The sequence below is a fragment of the Mauremys mutica genome, chromosome 21, assembly GCF_020497125.1.
Source record: "Mauremys mutica isolate MM-2020 ecotype Southern chromosome 21, ASM2049712v1, whole genome shotgun sequence".
In the NCBI taxonomy this organism is placed as follows: domain Eukaryota; kingdom Metazoa; phylum Chordata; order Testudines; family Geoemydidae; genus Mauremys; species Mauremys mutica.
The window spans coordinates 14,527,236-14,539,552 of NC_059092.1; the positions used below are offsets into that span (position 1 = coordinate 14,527,236).

The 12,317-nt window shown below is 44.0% G+C and overlaps 1 protein-coding gene across 8 annotated transcripts; it reads left to right on the forward strand.

The window, feature by feature from the left end:
• Nucleotides 1–6: 6 nt before the first annotated feature.
• RNF186 (ring finger protein 186) lies at nt 7–11,775 on the forward strand. Of its 8 annotated transcripts, XR_006574647.1 has the most exons (4): nt 7–131; nt 632–775; nt 5,505–5,641; nt 9,911–11,640. XR_006574647.1 is itself a non-coding variant. In XM_044995905.1 (2 exons), exon 2 carries the CDS (start codon nt 10,044–10,046, stop codon nt 10,911–10,913), a length of 870 nt encoding a protein of 289 aa, XP_044851840.1. In that variant the 5' UTR covers nt 4,966–5,123; nt 9,911–10,043; the 3' UTR covers nt 10,914–11,775. The 8 variants fall into 8 exon arrangements, 3 of the variants coding, with proteins under 3 accessions (XP_044851840.1, XP_044851839.1, XP_044851841.1); XR_006574648.1 differs by lacking the exons at nt 5,505–5,641; nt 9,911–11,640 and adding an exon at nt 4,320–4,429; XR_006574644.1 differs by lacking the exon at nt 5,505–5,641 and having other exon boundaries at nt 117–131; nt 9,911–11,631.
• Nucleotides 11,776–12,317: the final 542 nt, after the last annotated feature.

Consider the following 12,317-nt stretch of genomic DNA (forward strand, 5'->3'; position numbering starts at 1 on the left):
CGGCTACTGCCCCAAGCCCCCAACGCTACCTGCCCCGCTACGCCGGCCGCTGTGCGTTCTGCGCGTGCGCCGGAACGCCGCCGCCCTGGCCGGCTTCCTTCCGCCGCTGTCACGTGACCGCCTTTCTACCGGTAGGACCATAGAGAGTGCCTAAGAGGGGCCAGAGCGGCTCTTACCCAACCGTGGTCAGTGCGGTCCTCCATCTTGAAAGCTGACCCGGGAGACAGGACAGGAGGCTGAGTTTGGGGGAAGGGGAGAGGCTGAGCCCGGTGCAGAGGGGGGAACTAGGGAAAGGGAGGATAAGCCTCAGAGATCAAGGGGAGCCTCCTTGGGGGTAGGAGGTGGAGAAACTGGGCCTGGGGGAATGTGGGGAGAGGAGGGCTGAACTTGGGAAAGGAGGAAGGGAAATGTGAGCCTGGGTTGGGGGAGAAGGAGGGACTGAGCCTGATTGGTGTGACAAGAGTGGCAGGATGAAATTGTGCAGAGAGGAAGGAGTGAGGAGATGCTGAGCCTGGTTGGGGCAGGGGTGGGAAAGAGAATGGGAGGCAGAATAATTCAATATAATTATTCCTTACTTCTTTATCTTCTTGAAGGAAATAATTTCAAATCCAATTTCTTCTTTCACTCTTAGTCGCTACTGGGCCTCTTTTCACAGGAGTCCATCTGCCTGGCTAGACTGTAGATAAGGACTCTTGATGCACGCCTCTGTCCACTGCACCTCCCTTTGCTGCTCTAGATATCCATAGTTGCCACCTGCTTTGATACCTTTCCTCAGGTGGGTATTGGAATTCTTCCCCTCCTGATCTCCTTTTGCGATTATGATCATATAGAATGAACCACTTTGCAGACCTGGCTATCAGCCTCTATTTCATCCCTAAAATATTGCCACAAAGCATAGTTTGATAGAATAACAGATTCATGAAATCCATATGAGAGAGAGATTTGAATGCAAACTGTCCATGAGATGGCAGCAGAATAACACAGTTTGTGGTGTGATCCCATGATACAGGGATGTTAAGAGTTAGCTCCAGGGTGTGAAATGAGAGTTGTGAATTAGCTGAGTTGGTATGGAGGTAAATACAAAGTCCCACATTAAGAATTTTATTTCTGCCAATAAAATGCTGTTTGTTGTCATCATGTTCAGCGAGCGGCTTATTTCAGTGAGCTGTGAATCAGGCCCTTAATGCAGCATCAGCATTAGTTAATAACAATGGTCCTGCATTTTAGGACCAGCTTTTTCAAGTAGCTATTTTACACCTGAACTCCCAAAACATGTGCACAAGTTGGGTAAATATGAAATTGTACCTTGAAAATCCCTTCTTATATGTTTTACAAATATTAACTAAACTTCACAGTACCCCCTAGGGCATGAGTATTTATTAAGCACACAGAGTTAGCATCATTTTGGTGGCATTTGTTTTGATATACATTACCCAGTCAACATTAAAAAAATCTAGCTAGAACTCTCATGTGCAATTTAGTTGCAATATCCAGAGTGTATACTAGAGTATGAGGCCATGGACTTGGAAACCTACCAGTCCAATTCAGCATTTTCCTGTGTCCATGAGCCAGTTGGTATTAATGATTTTTTTTTTTTTAGTTAGTTTTTTTTTTAATTTGCACAGCTGAGCCTGGGGATGCACAGCTGTGGCAGGGAAGCATCCTTCTTCCCTTTCCTAGTGAACAAGCAGATATTCACTCTTGTATTTAGATATACTATATGGGCCAAAGGTGTTAACCTATTCACTGACCCACATAAAACAGTGTTAAACAAGATCCAGAGTTTGAGCTAGAGACCTCAGCCTGCTTAATACAGTGGCAACCACACTATAAAATTCAGACCAAACACTAGGAATTTATTGATTGAAACACACAAAAGGAAAAGAATCAAAACAAGGTAAAGAGCACTGATACGGAAATTGATCGTGCGAAACAAACTTAAAACCTATCAAAGTCCTTTATAGTGGATATTTGTTGAAGTCTCTTATTCTGTCAAAGAGTCATTCTTGGTGTGGGAGAAAGGACTCATTCTGTTGTTCAATTCTGAATTGAAAATAATAGTCACTTTTTTGTGCCTTCGACAAAAAAGACAGACACAGAAGGGAGAGAAGCGATAGAATAGTGAAGATGGGGAAAATATTGCTTTTGTGATGTTCTCAGGATACAAGGCAGTTGGTCAGTCATGGAGGGATGCTTTGGGCTGGCAGTCAGCACAACAGCTCTTAATTTGGACTTCGGCTCACCTCCCTGGTCAGGGACATCATCTTGTTGGTCTGGTCAAGTCCCTCTCATTCACTGATCCTTCTCAGGCTGGGTAGAGCTGGATGGGCCATCTTGTCTCACTATGCTGGTGTGATGCATTACAGCTGATTTCAGGATCAGGTGAAAACTTGAGAGAAAGAGAGAGAGGACAGTAGGAAAATGGGGAGCAGAAAGGAGCACATGAGGATCTCACATGTATCACATGGGGGTCATCACTGACGGGTGGGGATACTTGAGCTTCATCACTCCAAGGTCTGGTGTCACGGCAACAACCCTTTCACCACAGCCGTGCTGATGGTAAAAGTTCTTGTTGTGTTCTCCCCCAGAGTCTCTTAAAGGGCCCAAACAGGCAATGGGTGGAATAATCCATCCTCACTTTATTCTGTTCAGTAGTTAGGCCTGTTTTCCAACACTTCAGTTTGGTTCCTTGATTTCCAATCCTCTGCTCCTCTTGTTTCCCAGTCATCATCTTAACACAGTCCTCGAGTGGTATAATTTGGCCCTTTCTGTTTAAATCAATTCAGTCTTTCTGTCTCCACCTTTTCTTAAACAGTTCTCTATAACAAATCATTGTGACAGTTCATGAACCTCTACCCATTTTTCACCAGTTGAGTTTACAGTTAGGTTAAATGTCTAGGCCCAGTTATCCCAATATCAACAAAGTGCAGCCTCCTCTCCGACTAGTGAAGCCTGCCCCTAAGAGTTTTTTGTTTTGTTATCAATTTCCACCCCACGCACACACTTTGGAGGGCCCTGCTCGGAGCCAATGTCCTCCCAGCAAACAAACCTGCATTCTTGTGATCCCACCAACCTTTAGCTTCCATAGATCTGCTCCCCAGTCTACACTCCATATTAGCTGCTGACATCGTAGACCTCTCGTGACAAGCACCCTATTTTTCTGCCCATTTGTGAAGCCTTGCTGCTCCCCAATGTGCTATGTGGGTTGCTGTTGTCTGCCTGGACCCTCGGATGTCTTATTCCTCACAGGACCACAGAAACCTGTGATTAGCTCTGCAAGTGTTCCCCCTTCAGAGAGGCTCAAGAGGGGAGGTTCAGCAGCAAAAGTCCTTTGAGTGAAAGATGGGAGGCTGGATTTTATTAACTCATGGTCGTTGTCCATTGTGATCCTTGCCTGAGAGATCATTCTTATAAGGCTTGCCCATTCTCTAAAACTTCCTCCCAAAATTAGGAAGTGGGCCAGAAATACCAGAACAATGATTATGTCTCTTGCCAGAATCCCAAAGGTCACAGAGGGTGGATTTCTCTGTTTCCCTAGAAAACTATAACTCCAGGAAGCTTTCTCAGCTAGAAAACTAGCTGTCTTTTCTGGAAGAGGGTTTGATAAAGAAAGCTTCCTGTAGCTTGACATCTAACTCTCCATGGATCATCTTGAACTGCACCACAAAATTCAAACTACAGAGTACAGTATGTGAAAGCAGAGGCTTTTTATGGCATCTCTAGAGCTTTTATAATCCCTGTTAGGAACTGTGAGCGACAAAGGCATGGTTTTTGATAGACAATCTACCTTATCATGCTGTAACATTCTCAGTGGAGTTCCCCAGGCAGTATTGATGGCTGCTGTGCAGCCTTTAATGCTGTAGAAAAGGTCAAGGAGATGATAATAACACAAGGACAAAGGAGGAGGCCAAGCCACAGCTCAGTCCCCAAGATTCTCCCGCTTAGGGGGCCAGAGAGAAACTTGCTACTTTTTTATTCTATTTAGTTCCTGATGAATATTCATTTACATCAAGCTCTCCAGATCCTCTTTTCTCTTTCTTGCTTCCTTTCCTTTCTTTGTCTAATTCCCTCTCCTTCTCTTTCCACTCCTCTCCTTTGTTTCTGTCCCTTTAACCACGCTTCCACCCCCTCAGATAATGCTCTACTTTGCCAGTCTCCATGGGCCTGATCTGAAATTCACTGAAGTCAAGAGGACTCCCATTGACTTCACTGGGCTTTGGATCAGGCCCCCAAAGGCCTCCTTCACTCTCCTCTCCCAGCTCTCTTCTAGAAGTGGGCAAAATTTTTCAGACAAAACTTTTTTTTTTTTTTTTTGGCAGATTCGGGACAACTAAAACATTTCACCAATTTGTGTTGAATTGAAAAAAAAATCAGAAATATCAAAAGAACCATGTCAACATTATCAAAATGAAACATTTGGGGGGGCTACCGTCACAAGGGAATTTGGCATCAATCACAAAAACACAGGAGATGGAGTTGCTCCTGGTAACCTCTAGCCTAGTGAGTAGGGTACTCACCAGGGACATCGGAGACCTGTAGAAGGCCCCCCACCACCGTGTTTTCCTTCTTCTCTGGTTGTTGTGAATGTGGTCTCTTATTTCCTTTGCTTTTATTAAAAATACCTAAACCAAATGTTTTCTGATTTGATTCACTGAAAATCTCCTCCTCCCCCCCAAAATGGGTTGAGTTTGAACTGAACAATTTTATTTATTTTTCAGAATTGGCTGTGAACCAAACAATCAGTTATTCACACAATTCTGTCCCCTTCTCTCTCTTCTCTCCATTCCTTTATCTACCCCTTTTTGCTCATTCTACCTCAGGGATAAATGGCCATCAGGGTTGAGGGGGTTGATTTCTTTATGCTTTTCCTGGTTGAAAAAATATGGCCTCCGTTCTCATCTAATCAACAGAACTTCTAACCCTGTACTCTGGGTATTGACCCTGCACAGCAAGCTTTACTTTACAGGAAAGTATGATGGCATTCTGCAGAAATAGCCTCAATACAGTTTACATGTTAGCCGTGATATTGCAAGGTCTGGGGCTATTACTGTACAATAGTGTGATGTAAGTGGTGAGTTCAACTCCTGGTATGGCGCTTGAAAGGATGATCTTTTGGCCCACAGGTAAGACAAGGGAATGGGCTGGTAGGGGTGCAGCATTTTGGGGTGATCCCAGAGTGTGGTGGTGAAGTATGAAAGGCAGGGGGGACCCTCATCTGTTATGTTTACCATAGTGAATTAGAGCGATCAGGACTTCTTTCACTCTGTTGAGAGCAAACAGAACTCCCACTGCACTTCGACCATAAAATATCCTTCCCACCCTTGTCAGTGACAACTGGTTCAAAGACCATCTGGCCATCCACTACCAGTGCAATTATGTGCTGTCCCTACATCAATAACTCACGTTCAATTTATTTATCACCCCTGGACTCTGCACTGTATTTATTGCCCTGTTTTCTTATTAGAACTATGATGACCTTAGCAGGATTTGCCTGATATTTTCAGGACCGCTGCATTCCAGATGAATTGACAGCTGATTAATTTCTAGTTCCCTTTGTCTGGGAAGTTGATTGAAGTGACATTGTCTGATGGCCCCCCGGGAAATGCTCAGAATGGTAGAAAAGGACATTGAGGCAGAAAAAGTGAGTCGATTCCCTTGGAATGAGCATTACAAATATGCTGCCTAAGCTCAGCCATGTATTCCTGCCCCCGAGCAGGACTGACGGGGCAAGCTAAGGTTGCCACTTGTGACTGTGTGTAAAACTGGGCCTAGCTCCCGTGTCAGCGAAAGTGAGCCAAATCCAGCCAGTGAAAGGGGGCTGGACTACACCCGTGCCTATAAAGGACTGCCAGAGGGCAGGAAATACTAGAAGTGGGAAGCTGCCAGGAACGAGGGCACCAGAAACCCCTGCGAGGGGTGACCTTGAAGCCTGAGAGCAAAGGAGTGAGTTAAAAGCCTGGTTGCTGTTACTTTATTTGCCTGTGTTAAGAGAATAAACCCTTTTAAAGAAGACAGGGTGTGGTAGCAAGTGTTTGGAAACTAGGGAAAAGCCCTGCAACACTGTGTCTCTGTGGGTTTTCAGGTCTCGTCTAGCAAGTTGAATGAGTCTGATGGAGTGTGGCTTTATTTCTGTGCTGAGCTCCCTCATCAATACCCTCTTTTTCTTTGTCAGTGTAACAAATTCCTTGGCTTTTAAGGGTAGCCTAAAGGTCCAGCCATAACAACAAATAAGACCTGGGACTGTCTGGGATCCAGTACCTGGGGTGTCTCAGGATAGCCTCAGTAACTCATGCCCTAGTTTCACCACTCCCAGCTCTCCACCAGTAGGATCAAAGGGGCGTGTCCCATGCTTCTGGGGGCTTTGTGAGATTATTATTGTTTGGGATCCCACAAACCATCTCCAGTAGCCTAGGAGAAAAAAGAAAAGAATTGTGCTGCACTCTCTTCTCACTTTGCTGAAAATCAGGAGTAACTCCATTGAAGTCAGTGGAGTTACACGAGTGTAAAATTGGTGTATGGGGAAAAGAGAATCCGTTCTAATGTCTGTCCGTCCGTAAATATCTCTGTTTCCTCTTTTTTCCTGCATTGCTACGTTGTAAGTTGCATTAAAAGTCTGAAGGTGACTTTATATTTACTGAAGCTTGCTGCTTTATTCATATTTACTGTGGGTGACAGGCAACGCATCAAGAGTCTCTGCATCTGAACAGACTTTACAAACTGACTTTTGATCAGCATTGCTGGGGTGGCAGATGGAAGGTGCTTACATGTCCCTGGTAGCCATTTTACACTAAGGCTGCTGCTTAAAACAGAAAATAAACTGTGGGGTATGTTGAGGAATCAGCACAACTGTTTACTCTCTTCACTCAAAAAAATATTTTTTCAAAACATATCTGTTTCCAAGATCTGGGGAACATGTTAGGTCTGAGGAAAGGTCTGATCATTCTCCTATCCCAAAGTTAGAACAGTTGAAATGTATCATGAACAGTAGAAGCAGCTCAGGGGACTATCAATAGGGCCCTACCAAATTCACGATCCATTTTGGTCAATTTCACAGTCACAGGATTTTAAAAATTGTAAATGTCATGATTTCAGCTATTTAAATATGAAACTTCACGGTGTTGTAATTGTAGGGGTCCTGACCCAAAAATGAGTTGGGGGGTGTGTGTCACAAGATTATTGTAGGGGGGTCACGGTATTGCCACCTTTACTTCTGCGCTGTTGCCTTCAGAGCTGGGCCCTTGGCCTGCAGCCGCCACTCTCTGGGGCGCCCAGCTCTGAAGGCAGCAGCGCAGAAGTAAGGGTGGCATAGTATGGTGTTGCCACCCTTGCTTCTGCTGGCGGGGCACTGCCTTCGGAGCTGGGCTCTCCAGCCACTCAGCTCTGAAGGCAGCGCAGAAGTAAGGGTGGCAATACTGTGGCCCCCTACAATAACTTTGTGATTTCCCCCCCCCATGACCCTCTTTTGGGTCGGAACCCTCAGTTTGAGAAATGCTGGTCTCTCCCGTGAAATCTGTATAGTATAGGGTAAAAGTACACAAAAGACCAGATTTCACGGGGGAGACCAGATTTCACGGTCCCTGATGTGTTTTTCACAGTGGTAATTTGGTAGGGCCCTAATATCAATATTCTCTCATTGGACACCAGGCTTGTGAAGTTGTGAGCTTGGTTATGGTATTTGATGCCCCACCGCAATCCTGTCCATTGACTTCCCCTGCTTGCTGTAAGGAAATCTCACAAGAAGAAACATTCCACAGAAATGCTTTTTTGTATGCAGATGAAGAGAGACAAAGACTAAGGATACCAAGTGATTACAAATGGTTAAAGAAACAGTAATAGTATTAAATATTTACCGTACCATAGTCCTATTCTCAGATAAGTGAGTGCAACGTGCAGGGAAGTCATTTGCAGTTGCACTCATGTAGCAAAGGGCATAACTTGGCCAAAAGTTCTTTCCAAACGTTGGGGCAGATCCTTCAAGCCCTCTGCAAACACAACTCCCGTACACTGCACTGAGAGTTCAAGCATGGAAGCTTCTGGGATCAGGCCTGTTAAATAGGTGGTTTTTAATCCCATTTAACAGGTCTGAGAAGAGAGCTCAGGAGTGCCTACCATGCTGCCTCACTTAAGGCTATGTTGTGCTTTTAGGCCTAGCCAGGAGCAAGGGTGAGCATGTAAATTGCATCACATGGGAGGCATTGCTCCCCTGAGAAGCAGTGCCTTTCTTGCTTACCCCTTGCTCCAGGCAGTTGTAATCTGATGCTGGCCTACATCAGCTGCAAATTATAATGTCCCCATGTTACCTCAACTGTTCTGGTTGGTGTGTTGTAGGAGCCAAGACTCCACTCTTCACAGCCCAATTTCCACTGCCTAAGCAGGGGGTGAAAGGTGGGCTGCGAAGACAGGAACACGTGAGCATGCAGTGCCTACATCTTCCTGTGCACTAGGACTCAAGATGCATGTAACCTTTGCAGGGGGTTGTGGGAGGTACAACCCATCTTGAAGGACTCGCAGTTTGAAGGACTCACGGGCTTCTTGTTCTAAAATGAACTAATTGGTATCCATGGGTATTAACGAATCACTAACAGACCACCTAGCTACCCATTATCATTGATTAGTTCAGGTAAAGATTACAGGAGAGGTGGCTTTTACCACCAATAAAGAAATGTGTACAATATATAGGAACTGCAAAGCTCTAGCAATCAGAGGGAGTAGAGAGTAAACCCATAGCATAGGGGCTAATTAATGACAATGAAAGAGCGCATGGCTTACTGTGTTTGTTTGGAGGGTGAGTAACTCTTCAGTCTCAGCCTCCAGGCCTCCTCTCCAGCCACTTTTTTGGGGCAGGGTTTGTTTCAGAACTGAACTTGTCTGGGCTGGTGTTTCTAATCAATCACCATTTCTGACTTTCATTTTCATTCCCCACTGCAAGCTCATCTGGAAGAGGTGTGGATTTAAAGCTGTTGTAGGTCCCACTGGCAGGATCACCTTGGCATATTCACATACCCCGGTAGTGGCATGTGTTGGTTTTTCTGTAGCACTTGTCTGTCTAGGTTTCAGTATCCATTTCCCATCACACACAAGGGAGCTGGGTATTTGTTTAATGTGGCCCAGCAGATTCAATTATTCTGTTTTTTCCAACAATTGACTGAGACTGTTCAAATTCTAGGACCTGATTCTGGGGAACTGACAGTCTAAATGCGGGAGAGACTAGGTGGGCAAGGTAATATCTTTATTGGACCAACTTATGTTGGTAAGAGAGACAAGCTTTCGAGTTTATACAGAGCTCTTCATCAGGTCTGGGAAACTATTAGTATTGTGTAAGCGTGAAAGGTCGTCTCTCTCCCCAACAGAAGTTAGTCCAATAACAGATATAACCTCACCCACCTTGTCTCTCTAATATCCTGGGACTGATACAGCTACAACAACACTGCATTATTTTAATGTGTAACTTTGGAAGCATGTGTAGAATCAGGCCCATCATTTTCACTTTTCCCTATACCTGCTCTTCTCCCGTGGAACTCCTCTGACTTAAATAGAGATTCTCCTGATTCTCGCTAGTGTCAGAGCGGTCTATCCACAAGACTGCACTACCTAATATCACTAATAATGCCATCAATCTAATAACACAATTCCTCCAACTCTGTCTCAGTCCAACATAGTGGCATTTGAGAACTAATTGAAATTGCTTTCAAAAAACCAAGTACTGCTTTTATGATTATAGTGGTTCTATTGCCATAGTCTGACCACCTTAGCAAGACTAGTTTGTCATTTCAATTTTATTAATGCCACAAGGTCTGCTTCTTGGAGAGGAATTGCTCTGTGATGTTATCAGGCATTATAAAATATCTTAGCCGTTAAGTTACTGATTAACACAGATTCCCGCCTTATAAAAACGTCATTGTTGTCATAGAGTACGAGGTGCCTGAAGCCAACGGTCACTATTCAAACACACAATAACAGGACTAAAACACTGTATAAAGAGAGCCACAGAATCAGCAAACACTTTAACTGAGCAAAGCAAAACTGCACCAAGATCTCGCTCCATGGAAGGATCGACTGACAAGCTACACATAGAAAATGAATCGAGTTCTCCTGGACCATCAGCTGCAGACATGGACAGACTGGGATCCACTAAAGAAGAAGCTGCAGACAATGATTGTCCAGGCTCCTCTTCACCAATAGCCACAGAACTGAACAATCCAGATGCCTCTAAACCACCAACTTCAGAAATGAGCTGTCCAAACTCAATTAAGCCTCCAGTGACAGTAATGGACTCTCCAGACTCCTGTAAAGTATTAGTTTCAGAGATGGACCACCGACGTTCATCCAAAGCATCAATAGCAGATATGGACTGCCTAATCTGCTTCAACAGGTATAACGTTTACAGGAGACCTAAGCTCCTGGCTTGCCAACATGCCTTCTGTGAAGTCTGCCTCAAGCTCATCCTTCAGAACGAGGACAATACCTGGATGATCATCTGCCCTCTGTGCAGAAAACCCACTGTTGTGTTTGGAGGGCTTATCCGTACCCTTCTTGATAAAGAAGATATCGTAGTTCGTTTGGAAAGCCCTTGTCCAAATGCTGAGATACCCCTCTCTCCTGAAGGGCTACCTGGCACTGGTGGTACTCAATCCAGCCATGCCACTGTCTGTGAAAACCAGGACATTCCCAGTATCAATCAAACAGCTGTCCAAAGACTTGTGTTGCTCTTGCTGCTCGTGGTGATCCTGATCATCCTCGTACTCCCATTTGTGTACACTGGACTGATTAAATGGGTCCTCTGCCTTGTGCTTATATTGGGGTTGATCATGTCTTTGGTGCTTTGCTGCAACCCTAACTTCAACGGCAGCTCTTTGAGGATTTCAGTTCCCTTCTTCCACAAGAAAGAGAGCCACGTTGTATCCATTGCCTGAAAAGACTGATGTGTATTATAGAGACAGTGGACTGGCATTATTTGCAAGTTGCCAAATGGGAAACAATGGCTGGTCATTACAATGTAGATCTTTAGGAACCACTGTTCTTAGAATAAATTCAAAACACATCCTGAAAGTATCCTGGTAAGGAGTAGCCACAACACACAATATTGCTTAGTTTTATTATCTGACCTAGTGAAATATTTGTATTTAATATTTTTGATATGTGACATACAATTAGTAAGGATTTTCCTTGTTTGGGGTTGGTTTTGTTCTGGCGTATTGCATTTTGACTTGTACTGCAGAATGTTTATTATATGAAATGCTTATCAGCTGGCTTCCTGGGAAGACCAGTATAACATCTGCCAGTGTGTTTGTAGATACCCTTCTTAGCTTGTGTATATTTGTTCTTGGTAGAGAGTCCTGGGATAAAGTTAAAAACAACCATAAAGACAATGCTCTTGGTGGGCACATTGAGTCTGTTTTTTAAGGGTATGTAGAATTTCTCGATAGTCTTGATGGAGACTCTCCTGTGTTCTTTACCAAGCAAATGGTTGCACTTACTTGAGCAAAGAACACTAACCTGACTCTGAATTTCTCACTATTCAGTCTTATGCCTTCCCCACCTCTGCTCTTGCCCTCTTCACATAAAGTCTAGAGTATGACATTGTACTCTGAGATGTGTGGTTCCTTGTGCAGGGATCAAAGAGAAGGAACTTAATCACTAAAACACACCTTGTGGTATTTCTGTATGCAGTGTGTCCATTAAAGTTTAATAACATTAATTGCTCTTTGACTTCTGTGTCTCATTAGGTTTCACACATAAATTAGCTGTCAGAACACTTCAGAGCTCTCTTCCTGGAGGGAACTGGAGCTGATAAAGCACCTAAGAAATGTAGTGAAATAAGAATCAGCAATTAAAGCTGAGAGATTATGAGCTACCTCCATTGGTGCGGGGCAAACAGTAATTGAACTGATATGCAGAAAAGACAGTATAACCCAACTAAAATTATTGGTCTGTAGTAAACTGAGGGAACTAAAGTTTTCACTAACCAGTTATATTTTTGGGAAGACTTCCACTGATGTCAGTGGGCTTTGGATCAGGCCCCTGGTAACTATTAATAATCGTTAAGGTCAAAACACTAAGAAGGCAAACTGAAGTATTCTACCTGTGAATCTCTGATGGACAGACAGATGAGTGAGACAGACTGACTAAAATAGATGATGCCCTTTTAAAGGCATCAGCCTTGCCAGTACTGTTCTTCTCTGGAATAAGACACACATCTTTCTTCTGGCTTAAACTCTTTGAAGACCATAAAATCTCTGGGTCCTTCTATATATTTGCACACTACTTTAATAATAATCCCAAAAAGAATGGTAGTCTCCACTGACACTAAGAAACAC